Source organism: Dendronephthya gigantea, unplaced genomic scaffold, assembly GCF_004324835.1.
Source record: "Dendronephthya gigantea isolate DGI-Jeju-01 unplaced genomic scaffold, DenGig_1.0 000186F, whole genome shotgun sequence".
Taxonomy (NCBI): domain Eukaryota; kingdom Metazoa; phylum Cnidaria; class Anthozoa; order Malacalcyonacea; family Nephtheidae; genus Dendronephthya; species Dendronephthya gigantea.
Window position 1 is genome coordinate 213,023 of NW_021163196.1, and position 17,932 is coordinate 230,954.

General features: G+C 36.3%; 4 protein-coding genes across 4 annotated transcripts; 2 read left to right on the forward strand and 2 right to left on the reverse strand.

Moving 5' to 3' along the window:
• Nucleotides 1–1,412: 1,412 nt before the first annotated feature.
• On the reverse strand, nt 1,413–17,357 carry LOC114538502 (cyclin-dependent kinase 20-like). Its single transcript, XM_028559679.1, has 4 exons — nt 17,181–17,357; nt 15,589–15,771; nt 3,517–3,635; nt 1,413–1,946 (listed from the first exon to the last, which is right to left on the reverse strand). Exons 3-4 carry the CDS (start codon nt 3,580–3,582, stop codon nt 1,413–1,415), a joined length of 600 nt encoding a protein of 199 aa, XP_028415480.1. The 5' UTR covers nt 3,583–3,635; nt 15,589–15,771; nt 17,181–17,357.
• LOC114538503 lies at nt 4,651–6,180 on the forward strand. The gene is made up of 2 exons (XM_028559680.1): nt 4,651–5,149; nt 5,224–6,180. The coding sequence occupies exons 1-2, from the start codon at nt 4,787–4,789 to the stop codon at nt 6,178–6,180; spliced, it is 1,320 nt and encodes a 439-aa protein (XP_028415481.1). The 5' UTR covers nt 4,651–4,786.
• On the forward strand, nt 6,202–6,656 carry LOC114538491. Its single transcript, XM_028559671.1, has 2 exons — nt 6,202–6,314; nt 6,410–6,656. Exons 1-2 carry the CDS (start codon nt 6,219–6,221, stop codon nt 6,623–6,625), a joined length of 312 nt encoding a protein of 103 aa, XP_028415472.1. The 5' UTR covers nt 6,202–6,218; the 3' UTR covers nt 6,626–6,656.
• On the reverse strand, nt 7,841–9,216 carry LOC114538490. The gene is made up of 2 exons (XM_028559670.1): nt 8,534–9,216; nt 7,841–7,992 (listed from the first exon to the last, which is right to left on the reverse strand). Exons 1-2 carry the CDS (start codon nt 9,139–9,141, stop codon nt 7,989–7,991), a joined length of 612 nt encoding a protein of 203 aa, XP_028415471.1. The 5' UTR covers nt 9,142–9,216; the 3' UTR covers nt 7,841–7,988.
• Nucleotides 17,358–17,932: the final 575 nt, after the last annotated feature.

Below are 17,932 nucleotides of genomic sequence, written 5' to 3' on the forward strand. Positions count from 1 at the left end.
GCTCGCTTTTCGCTTAAAATATTTCAAAACAACACTTCGTCGCTCCATCGCTCCTTATTGTATTTTGCGCTTCTGAATATTAATCGCGCCTTATGCGCATTAATGCGCTGTTCAAGATGAAATCGGGTGTACCGGGGGAACAACACACATATCATCGTAACGAATGTTATAAAATTTACAATAACCACAGTAATTCTTTCATATTTTGTTTAAATTGGAAAATGCTAAAAGAATATACAAATCAGAAAACTATATACTTGATCAAACAAACTTCCTGATACCCACCCACATAGGATCAAAGACGACAAACAAAAAACATCCGCCCCCCGGAGTTTACACTATGACTGACTGACTGACTGACTGACTGACTGACTGACTGACTGACTGACTGACTGACTGTCTGATGTGAATTTTCGCCACTCACCACAATACTGCAAAGTTTCACAGAAACTTTGCACTAAAAATGAATCATTGAGATGAATCATTAACTAATAAAGTTCCTCTCCGTAAAATGTATCCTCTTCTTCTGAGCTAAGACTCATTTCTTCGGGAAGTTCGTTTTCGTCGGGATCCGAGTGATTATATTCACCCTGATCTATATCATAAACATCATCATGTATTTCAGATTCCTCTTCACCGGAAAAGTCGTTTTCGCTATGGGAATCATCCTCGTAATTGTCCATATCATGATGCTCGTCATCATAAGAATGATGATTTTCATCATTTTCAGAAGAATAATCGTCATCATCATCATCGCCGTCATCATATTCGTCATAATCGTACTTGTCAATAATATCTGGTGAATGGTCGTCCTCGTTACTGTAATCATATGCTTCATCCTGAAAAATGTCATGATCATTATCATCATCTTCATCATCATGATGTTCATCATCATCATCACCATCATCACCATCATCACCTTCACCTTCACCTTCACCTTCACCTTCACCATCACCATCACTACCACCATCACCATCATCATCACCGTCATCATCATCACGATCACCGTCACCATCACCGTCATCATCATCACGATCACCGTCACCATCATCATCACCGTCATGATCACCATCACTCCTTCTTTTCTTTGCCATTGGCGGATCAATATCTTGTGAAATCAATGTCGTTGAGTAATCTTTATCTTCGTTAAGATAAGAATGCCTTAATGCTTCAAAAGCATACGGTCTTTTTTCAATTTCATGGCAGATCAACTTCAAAACAAACTCTCGGGCATCTTTATCATTAAGTACTTGTAAATTTACAGGATTTCCTTTCATAATATTCCCCATGCGATCATGAATAGAACCAAATGGATGATCACCTTTGGTTAAAATGAAGAATGCAATCATTCCAGAAACTTGAATATCAGACTTTTTTAAAGCGACATTTCACTTCGTGATCTATTGTTTCAATTATTTCCGCAGCCATCCATCCTGGAGTTCCTTTTGCATTAGTAAAACTGTAGTTTCCTCTGCCTTTAAGATACGACTTATTCCAAAGTCTGCCAATCTCATATGACCCCCAATGTCGACCAAGACGTTGGACGGTTTAAGGTCTCTGTGCAAAATTCCTTGATTGTGAAGAAATTCCAGACCAGATAAGATCTCTTTAATCATACGTCGAGCATGTTTTCGCAGATCGTCTGGACTTTGGGAACGAACATGATCCTTTAGCGTCTCTTCACAAAGATCTATAACCAAATACATGAAAGTCTTGTCTCGAAAAAAATGTCGGTAGTTTACAACAAATTGCGAATTTTTTGTCTGAATTAGAGATAGAATGTTTCTCTCATTTTCTGCTATTTCTTCAGATACTTGAAGTATCATTGCTTTAATAGCCACTTCACTACCATCTTCCATAACACCAAGATAAACACATGTGCCCATTGAACCACTCCCGAGCGAAAAGGATTTATCTGTAGAAAAGTACTTAACTGGTGATTCGGCCTATAAAATACACACATAAAGTATATCATTGATTGAAGAAAAGTTTGCCGGAATCCAGAGTTAGTTAAAGCCTACGTCGAATCATTGTGCTGTAAAACACGAGAGCTGAAACGCGTATATGTCGCCCTCACGCCGTGGTCTATGTGAATGTGATGCGTAAAGGCGATTGTCCTTTACGTCCGCCACGCCACCGCGGGCGAAGCGCCCTTTGTTTTTCAGGCCCGTCACGGTCACATGGACAGAATTTCAAAAGCCGCTTCGCCCGCGCGGGTGAAGCGAACACTAATGGAGAATTGCCTTAAAGGAATGGGAAAGACTCCGCGTTTGCCGAGAAACAAAAAGTTTTTGTTGAAGGGTGAGATTAAAATTCTCAAGTTGTGGATGAGCAAGATCGTAGTACCCAATGTAAATTTGATATCTTAAAAGATATCTTAAAAAGCGATGCAAAGTGACGGCTATTTAAACCGCGAACGAAATGAAATTTTTCTCAGAAGTAGCTAAATTAAGTTGCCAAAAGTTAATTTGTCAAAAGTTAACTTGAAAAAAGCATATTAGCGAGGGACCTCTTCGTACTATTTTTTGCGCTTTTCAGTATTTCTCGATTATTCAAAACTTCTCATTTTTTCGACATTGCGACATTCACTTAAATATGGACAAGAATCACGTCAGGGAATGTTTTGGGAAAGGTCTCAACATCTCGTTCCAGAAAATCGATTAAAAAATACTATAATAATAAATATCTTTACAAAATGTCATAAACCATACTGGGTAGCAAATACTGGGTGTCCCAAAAAACCCCAAAACATTTGAAATCACCTATAAAAATGTAATAGCTGAATTTGAACCACAAGTGTATAAAGTAATAAAATGGGACCCACAAGTATATAAAGTGATAAATGTTTAAAATGATGGGTCGATGACAGTAAAATTTATTTGTATAACCACAAATGATTTTTTATTACCAAAACACTTTACAAATATGGATAGCAATATTTAAATTTATAGCTCATCACGATGTTCTTCGACATTTCTTTCTTATCTAGCAAATTTTTACTTTTGTAGGCCTATTTGGCATTTTATAAGTTGTGTTAATCCCCATGGGCGAAAAATCGCGAACGAATCATTTAAATTTTAACAATAGGTGAATTCAATAGTTTCGGGGGTTTTTTGGGACACTCTGTATAGTGCTTAGCATTATAAATAGAATCATTTTTTGCAACATCCACGCGTAAGTCATGTTTGTAATTTTCGACACTCACAATCAATTTAATTTAAGTGACCTTTTTCATGCTTGACACTTGGGCCTTGTTATGCGCTAAATGTTAATGAACAAGTCTTTTTTATGTTCATTTGCATTTGATTCGGCACATGAAACGTCTGAAACAGGCATCAGTCGTACAGGTACATCGTAGGAAAAAAAAGCCAAGCATACGTTCATAAGTTGATGATGTAGGCTCTTGTGTCAATCATTAGTATACATAGCGTTTTCGAAATATTACGTTACAAAGAACTTAGTTCCATTAAATTTAGTGCATTTAGTTTAGTTTAATACAACCGTGGCAATTACTACCTTGAACAACTTGGAATCATCCAGTGCCTTTAAACTTTTAATTTTCTCACGGTGTTTGGAGGACATGTTTCTAAACCTATCTTGAATATCTTAGTAAATCATCACCACATCATCGATACCTGAATAAAAAGAAAAGCAGAATATAGCGCGGGAAATAAAAAAGTATAAGCAGCGAATATTGACAATCTTTGCGGTGGAGCTCATGCAGGAATACACCGTGTTATATTAAAATTTTCCTCTACCCATGCAGCTCTTTCGCGTCACAACACAGTAAATTATATTAGCCGAATTACAAAGTTAAAGGACATTGGCAACAGATTTTTTTATTGCTTACATCTAACATATATATCTGCGAAATACTTAATTTGTCGTTACGGGCTTTTCAAAGCGTTTAATTGTGAAGAAACGTTGTTGGAAAGTCTTCCTAAATTTATTAGACATCCGCCATCTTGAAAGGCTTCCAATATGTTAATTTATGCATGAAATATTTCGTGACGTCATGTGCAGGTAAACAAATATACCGGCCTGTATTAATATATGTGCCCAAAGCATTTTATGAGTAAAAATTTAGATGTAGTAAAGTTTAATATTGAGTTTACCGCGAAGCAAGTAAAATGTATTCAACAGCAAAAGTTTTCTGCCGCATTGATGCGATAAACGCAAACGTTGGGTCGTAAAGCAATGATTTCTGGCTGCTTTATAAAAATGTCATACGCGCGAATCGAGAATACATTTCGCAACGCGCTAAAGTTTAGCAAATAAGATGTTTTTAACAAAATGCTACTCTTAGACAGAATGAGAATAAGAATGCTAAAAGACACATTTAATTACTCTTGCCGACGACACCTTACATAGGGCGGCATGGCTTCATCTAAGAAAATTGGAAAGATCAAAACGACCTAGCACGGCTACGAGAGAGACAAATCAGTGTGTTGACATATCACATTTCACCAAATGCACTCGTCTTATAAATCATAAAACCATCTTATAGGATGAATATATATTAAAGAATATAACTATAATCCAATCTTAATCTCGTCTGATACCGAAAACAGCACTATCATTCTGAAAAAGGACGGGCATTTGGTTAAAATTTGGCAAAATGCATGCTGACCGTGGCGTCGTATTTATCATTTTCCGCAAGTTGTTTTTGCAGCTGACGCGCGGCAAAGAACAAAGCGGGCAAACGGCGCACCTCGTGTAAACGCCACACATGTTACTTCCCTACCATAGTCATATATTCAGTCTTGGCTGAACTGTCTAGCAAAATATGTATTGCCCAGTTTACGGGTGTAATAGTAGCAGTAAAACAGATAGTGGTATCCATTTTTTTTCGTTTCCGAGTGGAAAATCAGTCGACCAGCAATACAGAAGAAAGGCGTGGATAGAATTTTGTAAACGGAAATATTTTTCACCATCTTCGTGCACTAGAATATGTTCTCTGCACTTTAACGAAGATGCGTATGAACCAGGAAATTCACCACAATTCCTTCAGAGAATAGAATGCAAAGAAAAGTTTTCGGTTCGTTTAAAAAGAGATGCATTGCCAACATTAAACAAGCCCTTAGCAGATTCCAACCAACCGAAAAGCATTAAGACGAGAGAACATACCTTGAGAAGACAACGAAAAAAGGTATATTTTATAACTGCTAAACGGATTTTGAAAATGAAATATTTTCTCTCTAATCTACATTGCATGTTTATTAGGGGATTTTGGAGATGTGTTCGGAGGGACAACCTTCAACCTCAAAGGAGCAGGCGTCTACATCCGACGAACAAAGCGGTGAAGAATTAGACGTCCAGCAACGTGAACAAGAAGATGCCCCAATATCTATGACATGCACGGCTTCAACACAGACCACCGAAGCGCTCAATCCTCCACATACCTCTTCCAAGTCCACACAAACAACCATCATGTCGAACTCAGTTAAAACTCAAACCGTCATGGACGCGACTTCAACATTCTTTCAAACTACAACTAAACCACAAATGATATCGACTCCAACACAAACCATTTCGGACGCATCATCGACAACCTTAAATATACAACCTAACCAGGAGAGCCTCCAAAACCAGGCACAACTGGATGAAGCTACTCAGTTGAAGTCGACATATGACACGATAGAAACCAGCGTCCACCCCGAGGAATACAGCAGCAGTATCAGTGAAGTTTCCTCAAAAGAAGAAGAGTACGTACCAGGCAAGGAAACATCGAATGAAACGGAGAGCACGGACGAAGAAGAACCAGACCAGAGGCGTGTTTTACTGAGACCGGGGAAATTACCAGAAGAACAGATTAAATTGATCGTGTTCGAAGATTCCATCATGCAAGTGTTTGGTAAATGCTGGAAATGTGGTGCTAATTGTACCGTTGCCATCGAAAGCCAGATAGGATCATTTTGCAATGTTATTAGCTCTTGTTGCGTGGAGGAAAACCATATACAAAAGTGGACGACAGGCCCAACAAACAATTGTATGCCCATATTTCACCTTTTATTGGCTTCTGGTATCCTTGCTACAGGGTTGGAATCATCCAAAGTTCTTAGACTGTTTTCTGCTTTGAGGATTCCTAACGTAAAGCAACGAGAATTGTCAAATATATTGAAATGTTATGTCATTCCATCAGTTTTAAAGTTTGGAAAAAGGAACAAACTTCGAAGCTGAAAGAGGTCGAAGGAAGATCGATTGTAATTGCTTCAGATATGCGTGTCGATAGCCCTGGACACACCGGTCTTCTTGGATCGGGCAGTACAATGGATGTTGACAGAAACGTCATATTGGATACACAAGTCATTAAGGTACTGAAAAGTTCAAAATTTATAAATTGTTAGCCTGACAGTGTTACAAAAATAACAGTGATGTAATTTTCTTCTATGGTTTCCTATTTTAACAGTCCACGGAAGTGAAAAACTCCAATGCGATGGAGTTGGAATCGTTGAAACGCCAATTAAAATGTTTAGAAGATAATAATGTCAAAGTGTCAAAGTTGGTAACGGATCGACATCTTCAAACAGCAAGCTACATGGCGAATGAAAAGCCAGAGATTGAACATTCTTATGATGTGTGGCATGTAGCGAAAGGTGCAAAACCGATTCTCTTTTTTAGTTAGACCATACGGAAAGACCTTCTAATTATTTCCTTATTGCAATAATGTTCCAAAATCATTTTTAGGGGAAAAGAAAAAATTGACAAAGGTTGCCAAAAAGAAAAAATTCCAAAAAATTCAACCATGGATTGCTGTAAGTTACAATGACCAATTAAATACACAGGATATATTTAATAATATTAAAATCAAGTTCATACTTTCAAGTCACTACAAAGGCAGATCAACATGTATACAAAAAACTTATTATTATAAACATTATTTAATGCCATTATTTTAACTCATCTTACTGTATTTGTACTGCAGTCTATTATTAACCATATATATTGGGTTGGCAACTCAAGCACAAATGCTGATGAAAGAGAGGAGAAATGGCTCAGCTTACTTAACCATATTGTCAACATACATGAACATCCCGAAAACAAATTGTTTACAAAATGTCTTCACGAAACATTGGAAAGAGATTGGCTTAAAACAGGTTTGGGGAAATTTTAAGATACTTAATTCATTTGGTGTTTGGTAGAGCAAATAAGTTTTTACCAACTTTGTGGAGTTGTGTCTATAGATATGCACTCATCATGGTGTTGTCAGTGGTAAGAGAAAGAAATATGGTATAAATGGTATATTGCTTTCACATTATAGGTTCTGCCCCATATAAAAAGCTTACTGAGATGATGACCAGGCCCCGCCTAATTGCAGCAATTCGTAAGCTTTCACAGTATCATCAGACATCAGGATTAGAGTCAAAACACTCCATTGATAACTTGCTTGCATCCAAAAACACATATTTTTCCTATCATTCACTAACTGCAAGGTACGTTTTTCTGACTGGCTCCCTGATGCCTGCACAGCATAAGCAATAGTTTGCTCTCATGCATAGTTTACTCTTATCCATGTGTCATTAATTATTTTGATAGGTTATACTGTTCCAATTTACACTACAACGAGAACAGCATTAGAAAACAAGCCAAAACTGCTGCTGGGGAGCTAAGATGGAGTATTGCTTACCCAAAGGCATTTAAGGGAGAAAAGGCTGTTGCCAAACCACTCAAAGAAAAACCAACCTATGGTGAGTATCATATATATAATTCCATACAACATGCATGCAGGTTGAGTATGATAAAATGCTAATTTAATTGAAATTCTTGTTACAGAATATGTGAACACAATTTTGAGTGAAGTTGTTACATTGCGTTCAAAGCTTCCTACTTTGAAAAAAGCCAAAGTTCATGCCAATGAAGTTCTTCCTCCTGAACCACCATCATTAGTTGAGAAGTACTTGGCAGGAGCAGAGCGACCATTGAAAGAACAGGTTGTAGCCAGAAGAAAGTCCCGGTTTAGCAAACCAGCAGTCCCTCAAGATACTCATTCATCTGTTCAAAATAGAGAACAAGAATTAAACAGGCCAAAATGTGTATGCAAAGGGAAATGTGCAACTAAAAAGTGCAATTGCAAGGCTAAAAAAATTTTGCATTCATGACTGTAAATGTAAACAAGAAAAGTGTATCAATAGGTCTTGATTGACTACGAAATGTGAATTATATCAGTTTGGATAAAAACAGTTCATGTTATAGTAGAATTTTAGTTTCTCTGCCTATATATCAGTACCAGGTATGTTTCATCCAAAAATTAAGCAAATTAAGGCAATTTATAAAAGCAATCAAATTGAAATGGATTTTTTTGCTTATGTTTATGAATAAATTTCTGGTAATCACATTTATCAATTGACAAGATTGGCAAAATTTATTTAGAAATGTTTTTATATTATATGCGGGTATCATTGTAAAGTATATATATAGGGATATACTATTTTCAAGATTGTAATTCTCCAAATATTAAATACGTGATTTTTCTGAAATTATATAAACTGGCATTAAAAAGTTCTAATTTTCAACGTGAGATAAAAATTCTAACCTTTTACATGTTTTCGAATATTTAAAATGAGTGTAAAGTCCTTCGGGCGATGCAAATTGTTCTCGTATTTTCAAATAGACGCAAGCAGAAAAAGGCCTTCGATTCTTTCTGCCTAAAATCTGGAATATCCAGCGGGAACATCGTTGGTACGATACAAGTCGATACAGCTTATGAGTTCTTTCCAAATCTTCGTCGTCAACTGGCCAGTTTTCTTCAAGATAACGACAGACATCGATCTTTAGAACTCCTTCAGCGAGCATGTTATTAATAAAATCACTATGCGCTGTCAAACACTTTTCGCCAAGCGTTTCAACTTCGTTAAGTAGGGCATCATACTCATTATACTCCAATGCCTTCTCATGGCAACAAAAACTTTCGATAGTTTTCGACATAAAGTTACAATTGCCACACTTGCACCAATCAAGAGACTCTAAGCGCCAAGCATTTTGTTCTTCGAATATATGGTCGTGTTCTTCGTCAGAAGATAGCGATTCACTATCAACGTCCGAATCGCTATACTCGCTTAAATTTTGGGACTTTTCGCCAATTTCTGGCTCATGCTGGTACGGTAAAACTTCATCAACCTGGTTTTTATGAATAGTTTCCATTACAATAAAGAAACTTTCGGACTTTAAGTCTTTAACACCCAGACAACAAGTTCATCTATATAAACATGTGCTGTTGCTTTGCTCTTACCTGCAGATGACGTCACGACGGTCAAGTTGCGCAATATATAATTTTTGTGAATCTGGGCCAAGATGGCGGCTGATAAACGCAGTCCCGGTAAAGAAAAATGGGTATAAATCGAAAACAGTAATATTTGGTGGTCGAATAATAGCATATTCATGGTCAGCTCATTAAATATGTTTAGAATAAGCAATAAAAAAATCTGTTGCCAATGTCCTTTAAACTAAGACACCGTTCCAACCACATGCCAACCCTTTCCATATACTTCAGGAATTGGGTAATCAACATGGATATATGTAAAATCCAAAGTCAATGGACCATTCCCATATTAAAATAAATCCTGAATAGGAAAATACGTCGATTTTGAGGTAATAATACAGCTGGAAATAACACCCCAAAATTGGTAAAATGGGAAAATTAGTAATCCTGAAATCAATGACAAATCTTATTACGATTCTGAAGCCGGAATAAATATTCTCAGCAATGTGAGGCATATATATCACTTGATATACATTATATCCACGGCTGCAGGCATTTTTTTTAGAATATTCTTCAATTGAGGGGGAGTAAACGACAATAATTTTATCAACATCTGAACTCAGAATGATTCCAAACTCCAATCCGATGGTCTTTGTCAAAATACTTGACGCTCCTGGTAAACGTTCGTTCGATTTTGGCAGCACTTTCTTGCCTCCCAACACGGGTCGCACATGTCAGCCGTTGGGGCGCGTTTTAAAAGTCGAAGACATGACCAACACATTCTACACGATAATTTTCGGTTAGGTCTTGTAAAATTTTTAAATCTCTTAGAGACAAGTTCTTACAATGAGAATGGTACCACATCTTGCATCCTTGGGAAAAGATCGAAGCATTGCAGACTGAAAGTACCACATAGCTATTTGCGCTTAAGACTTAAGTGTGGGTGTAGACTTTTTGACCATTAATTTTTCAAAGCGATAAATTTCTGTCTACCGAACGAAGAACTTAAATCACAGAGTTTTAAGTCAACAAATAAAGTGTTTTTTTTACTGTCAACGCTTGAATTAGAATACCATATATTATATAAAAAAATTATACAGTATTAATCCCGGAGCCGGCTCTAAGCGCCGTGCGAGGGTACTAATCCCGCCCGGAGATTAGGAATTACACCCGGGTATTCTGACAGAACAAAGGCGAACCAAAGTTGCCCAAATGTCATGGACGTTCAATGGTCATGGTAGTTGTGCGCAAGCGCGAAATTTGAACGAAGAAAGAACGGTCGTGTACAACTTGCTGATTGGCTAAGACAAAAAAAGAGCATGCATGAGAGCGTCAGCATTTAACCGTCATTTTGCAATCGACTTTTTAAAAATATAAATGAAATCATGGAGTCAAATACAGTATTAAAAGATTTTACAGGTCATCACAGCTACAGAGGAGATATGGACAGAGGCTTGACTCTACCGATTTAGTGCTGATGCGAGCGTCCCCGAGTTTTGGCAAATACACGTCATTCCCACGTCATTTCCACGCGTCACGCAAACCACCGATTCTCTTCTTGTAAGCTCTTTCGCCCAAATTTCAATACCAAAAGTATAGAAAAAACGCTGTTCAAAGGTGAAAATTGATTTTTTTTAACTGGGTCGGATTATCTTCATTTTTGGACTAAAATTTTGGAGGTTAACGGTAAGTTGTTTGTTTTGTTGGGTTCAAATGATCGTGCTGTTTTTAAAAGCAGTATTAAAATCCTTGTTTTGTAAGTGAGTTCTGATTACCCTTGTCGGCTGCCATATTTGTACCCGAATTGTCAAATTGTGTTTGCCAAAGTGAAACGTTGTCAGAGCTGCTTTTTTTTTATTTGTCAACTAGCAGGCAGAGCGTTTGCATATTTGTGGAATAAAAATAAAGGACGAATTTCAAAGAATACCTCTAGATTCGCGTTTTAATTTTAAAATATTGACAAAATACATTGCAAAACATTTCAAAACAAAACAACGTTTTTAGCGTTATATAGCTTTAACTCGCAGAGGATATCAAATTTTTAATAATTATTACCATTTGATGATACAAACATTCACTGAAAACATTCATAATTATGTATCTTTACTTCTCAAGCAGAGTCGCTTTTCGATTACATACTTTTTCAGTCATTTTTCAAACTTCTTTGATCAAATTTTCACCAAGCATATTATCCCTGGGCTTTCTAAAGAAAAAATATTTTAGCTCTTACCCTACACTACAAAAAACGTTTGGAACATTTTAGCCATAGCGGTTAAATTTTTCACCAAGCATATTATCCCTGGGCTTTCTAAAGAAAAAATATTTTAGCTCTTACCCTACACTACAAAAAACGTTTGGAACATTTTAGCCATAGCGGTTAAATTTTTTTTAATTGCATTTTTACTGGCAAAAATTTTATTTTTCCTTATTAAAAATATGCTCGGAGCTTACCGGGTGTAAACGCTTACTAGCGCGTGCGAGTAAAAAATTGGGAACGCGTGGAGCCGCGAGTCGACTCTCTGTCAATCTCTCCTCTGTGTCACAGCACTGAAAGGAACGAGTCGTAGTTTAAAATCTTTGAAGTAGGTTATTCAGTGTTTGCTGTAAGAATGCAGTGTTATTTTGACAAGTACGATCTTGGTATGTCGTTTAACAAGGAGCTAACCGACCGTTTAAGGCTTTACATCATCACTTAAACTTTAAAAAGTGTTTTCAAAAGTGTACTTCAGAGTTTTGATGAAACAAATATCACTTTGCAGCTTATATAGTCACTAAAAACATTGAGTAAAATAGATAATCGAAAAACAACATTTTACGTTGAGAGCTTCTATGATAATTTAGTGCTTGTGCTGTTTTGATGATTTAAAGGTTTAGCTATATAGAAATGTTTAACACTCACTTAAATTGCAACGTAATGCAGCAGGCAAAAAGGTGATTTCTGTTCACCTTTACGACTGTCTTTGTTTCCGAAAAATTTGCACCCGTTTTTTCATAATAAATTATTAGCGTAGAAAGTTAGGTCTGGGTAGCGCACGAAAGATTTTGCTTCGTTTAAAATGGCGAGGGGTTGCTGCATGCATGCATGTATTTCTAGTTACCTTAATGACCACGCGTCGGCGTAGAGCTCTAAGCCTCTGACACAAGAGGCACATGCACATATGATGACAATTTGCGTTTAGGCATGAATTGTGCAATATATCAAAGATCGATTTGTTTTGGGGTTTTTTATTTTAATTTCCGGTATTTCTATTCTATTTAGCGAGATACGCACTCTACAGGGTGTATCAGAAAAAATGTCCCAAATGTAAAATTTCCGTTTTTCAGGATAATTTGCAGAATTTGGCAAATTTTTGTGTTCCTAGAGATAGATAAGACTTATCTGGTATATACTCAACATTTCCACCATTTCTTACTAAGCAAATTGCGGCTCGTCTGAGCATGGTAAACACTGAGCGGCGAACCACATTTGTCTGTCCTGCCTCAAATTATCCATTTCGTTCGAAATTCTTTCTTGCAAATCGCCTACGCTACCACCGGCAAATCTAGGCGAATCGACAGACAAATGGTTCGCTGTTCAAGGTTTAGTATGCTCACACAAGCAGCAGTTTGCTTAGAATGAAATGGTGGACATGCTGAGGATTAACATCACGAATAAATCGCTTTGTTTTTGTGTTCAGTTTCTCGCTTTAATTTATTCATTTGCCCAGCCTTACATGAGATCGGTCACGCTAAAATCAACCATTCATTTAATCCACTGCGCGCAATGAAATATTTGTCACCTTTAGGGGTCGCGCGTTGCTCCCAGTATGCATTATTTTTCCTGAAACTTTGACAGTTTATTAAAAAGCTTTCCTACTTTTAGACAGCTAAATAATATCTCAATTTCAGCTTCACATTTTGCGCGCAAGCCCTCTCAATATCAGTGGAAAGGAACCACCCCCGGTAACATAATTTTGTTAATGAAAAACCAAACTTGGCCTAGGTATACCAGATAAGTCTTAACTATCTCTAGGAACACAAAAATTTGCCACATTCTGCAAAATATCCTGGAAAACGGAAATTTTACATTTGGGACATTTTTTTTGATACACCCTGTATATATCTATTATTTGTATGGTATATCCAGAACTGATGGCAATAAAAGCCGTCATCAAGCATTTGACTATACGAAAGGACTACAATTTGGGTGCCGGCGAAACGACCATCACTAAGGGTACGAAACGACCGGGCGTATGAGATAACGACTGGTTCACGCTACGTTTTGTTTTTTCAACAAAAAGAATTTTCCGATTATACTGAGTTGGCTAGAAATTAATGATGCCTGAAAGCATGATGTCGGTTTCGTTCTAACGGCAATTCTTCACGAAGGTAGTTTATGGGTTTATGCAATTCTCTACGAAGGGTCATGTACAAAGGCAGTTTATTTTAACCCAGTTCCTAGTTGAATTTTTAAATATTTTATTTAATCCTGAGTGTGTTCAGTATTTTCTTATGGAGCCAAGTTGAATCGTTGATCTATATAATCCTCTGGAGTAAAATTTACTTGTATTGTAGAGCATGTTAACGTTGTTCAAAATTTATCTCTGCTAATCGGCTTTCGATTTTAGATCATATACTTTTCCGTTAATGGGTATGGATGTTGCAAATAGTTGCGGAGACCTACATATTGAAGATTTCAAGTTTTTAAAGATTTACTGTTTTAAAGACATATTCATCCTCCCGGGATCATAATAGAATATGCCATGGGTAATTTGCAACCGTGATTAGTTTGAAACCTTGTCATTCGGCAACTACATATAACAATTTATTTTGTTGTGACGCGAATTAAATAGCTGCGTGGCTAGAGGACGCACGAGCTCGCGTGAATTATGCAGAATTATTATATACCACTTGTCAAAATGTGGTGTTCGTACCATTTCATTGGTCGAGCTATAGAGTGAATCACATGAGAGTGACGAAATTTTGATGTTCATACTTTGGATAGCTTCCAGGGGCCGGTTGTTCAAAAGCCTGTTAGCTTAACCCTGGGTAAATTCAAATTTTTACATCAGTTAATCGCTCGTTTATGTAGTTGAACACGTTTTTCCATAAATATTTTGTGGATAAATCTTATATTGTTAGTTCTGGAAATAGCGGTGCAGAACCATGAACCAAAACAGCTGAGTAAAATTTGACCCAGGGTCAGCGCTAACCTAGCTTTGGACGACTGGCCCCGGTGTATAGACCAATGTTATTGTAGAAGTAACAAAGTATGCGATTAAGTAATAAAGTACAAAATGTTGAGCATTGCTAAATAATTTATATATCACAAGTGAACATTACACTATTTACTACAGTATTACTGTTGTTGTTGAATGCAGAACAAGTGAACATTACTTGGGCATCTATTTCTAAATAATCTATTATAGTTCTAAATAATCTATTATTTTATTGTTGTTGAATGCACCTAGCAAGTGAACATTAAATTGGGTATTTTGGCTGAACATGTATCACAAGTGAACATTACTGTAATTGCTGTTGAAGGCCTAATATATTTGGACTGTTAGAGGAGTACTCTAAATGTTTTTATACCTGCCACTTGGAAAAATTGTTGTACTTTTTTGAGTTGAAAATTGAAAATTGTTGTGTTAATTTTAAACATTGGTTAATTAAAATATATTATAAAAGTTATGTTATATTTCGGTCCACTTACGTAGTATTCTGTTATTTGTGCGAGTGTATCTTTTCTCCCTCACTATAATGATTAATGCATGTCTATGCGTCCAGCCGTGCATTACGCGTAAACGAACTTGCCAGTTCATGATCAATACCAATGATCTCGCATAAACGCGGAGAGACACATTTACAAATTACAAATCGATATTTTGACTACATACACAAATACAGACGAGTTCATGCTCAATATACAATAGCAATGACGGCAAGAAATGTGAGTCGTGTGACGTTTCATTTCGCGTAAATTTACTCGGACAGAGGGACATTTACAAATCGAGATTTTGACTACATACCGCTCACACAAATACATACGTCGCGCTAAAGACTGGGTCGAATGAACTCTGGCGAAATGTTAGCCTACCGCCCTACCCTGCCAAGAATAGGAAGCTGCCTTCGGCAGCAATAAATTCAATGGTTTAATTCAGGCTGGTTCTATAAAATCACAGTTAATAAAACGGGACGATGAACTGTTAAACCTGGAGGTGATTGCTATTTTATTATTTATGACTTTATACACGCGGTTTTTCAATTTTACCGTACGTATTATGTATACATTTTATAAAAATGTATATATTACAAATAAAGCGAGAAAATGTATGGACACTTAGTTCTATAGACTTTCTAGCTCTAGTTCTACTGTTCTAGTGTCAGTACAATTCAGTACAAAAACTCACCATATCAAGCTGTGTTTTGTCATAACAACAGATGGTTGATTTGCCCATTAGCGTTTGTTTTTAAAACCCATGCAAGCCCATGTGCTTCAACATATACCAGAGTGAGGGACACAAAGGATTATATCCCCTTTATTAATTAACATGGTAGAGACAACTGAATACAATTTTATGTGCCCATTCTATCTAAAGAACAAATAGTGTAATCAAATATTTTTGTGTGAATCCACTAGTATTTTATTAGTAATACCTTTCCTCAATATTTGTAGATGATAAAATCATGTGCTATCCACATTATGCTACCCTGTGCTACAATTGATGTTGGGAGTTAATTATAGCAAGTGTGACCTAGCTATGATATATGAAACAAACAAATCAATGTATTCAAAAAATATTAGGATGTAAAAAGTATGATTGACTTTTACCTCGGCCTGTCAAGTATCAAATTGGCTATATTGTCAATGTACTGATTATCAGGAAAGCTTATTAATTGATCTAATTGTTTTAATTGCACTCTGGTGTATAAAAGCGTAGGGATCGATTATAGACCTGTACCTTCTTTGTCAGTTTTATCTTAATTAACAGCATCAGTTTTATGATTGTTACATTGAATTCGTTAAATTTTGTAGTAAATTATATATTTGTTTCACTTATATTCACAGTACATATCAAAGTTTCCCTAAAACTGGGATATTATAAAGAAATTTCATATATTTCCTTTGCTTTTGGGAATTTTCTTAAGGATATTAAAGCATGTTCTTTAAACAAAAAAAAATTAAATTGGTTTCTTAATTCACAAAAAATATTAGTGTTAAGTAAACCTATTTTCTTCTTCTGCTCACACATAATCATCAGGTTCTTTCAGGTATCACCTATGCCTGTATTGCGTACCTATTTTTTTTCAGGCCTACATCATAGCTGTGCATGCGTACATATGCATGCAGGCATAATGTTGTATAAAAAAAATATAATGCTTGTGAGCCAATGGGCATTCTCAGACTAATTTCACTGCATGGCAGCTATTATCTTCGACTAAAACAGGAAGTGCTTAATTGAAACTAGGATAGTGCATTGATTTACGCATACTGTAATGTCAAAATGCTTAGCATACCAATATTCCATGCCAATGGTTTACTATTATTTCTTGGGGAGTATATATGCTGCAGCAGTCCAAACTATATGCAAAGGAGTTGTTTTACTGGTATCTTCCATCTAATACAATTTGGTGGTGTCATATTGTGTATTATAATATAGCTACTCACTGTATATGAGCTATTCTGCAATCTGATTTATTGATATACTACCTAGAGTTTGTATCCAGAAAAAATCCTCAACATGCAAAGTGGAGCAATCTCTAGCTCAAATCAGAGGGCCTGCATTAGTATGGGCAGAGCTGATGTCCAGACCTGAAGGGTCTTTCCTTTAAATGAAAGTCACGTAGTATAAATTCCAAAGCCATGTTAATTTTTATTATTCTCCATATATATATATACATACTGTAAAATAACTGATGCATATAAGTTTGTGAAGAGAGTAAATGCTCTGTAGGAAGCACTTAAAGACAAGGTTTAATACACATACACTAAACATAGTACCTGTAACCGCTTTTTTGTCTCAGCAAGTCAGTCTCCAATATTTTACTCCAATACCACCATAGCCTAGTCATCTCATATCGTAAAATGATCCTATTTTTCAGATCAATATTGCTACACTATAGTATAGTGAGAGCTTTATTGTAAATCTTCCTGATGTGGTTCTTGGAATATGGCGTTTTGAAGTTGGAAAAGTTAGTGAATATGCACTTCCGGTTCACTGACGTATGTCATATTATACTGAGCGGAAGTTAATTATGTCCTTTCTGCGCAACGGTTCTAGCTGCAGGTAAAAATGTGAGGGCTCCAAGGCTCTGATGTAAAAGTTCCCCAAAATATCGCATGATTTCAATTTTTCTGAACATAAAATCTAGTTCATATTCGTTTTAGCTAAATTTTGAGGTGTGTATTGATTTTCCTGTATTCGCTGGTCGCGTCTTTAATCCTGTCTGATTCACAGGATTAAGGGAGTTAGTATAAGCGCGAATCCAAAGAGTTAGACAAAGTGAACGTATCATGCGGTTTATTTACATTTTTAAACAACTGAACTTCTATATATACTTTTTAAAGTACGATGTGCTTCTGAATTTCGCGATCTAACAACATTTAGGTTTGCAAAGCATCTAAATGAGTATGAACTGAATTGTTTATGTTCGAAAGTTTTATATTTAAGACTGGCACGTGCGCGGCACGCCGGAGTTAACGCCAGAGCAGGCGTCTTGTTGTTAAATATAAAAGCGTAGCGAAACTAAATA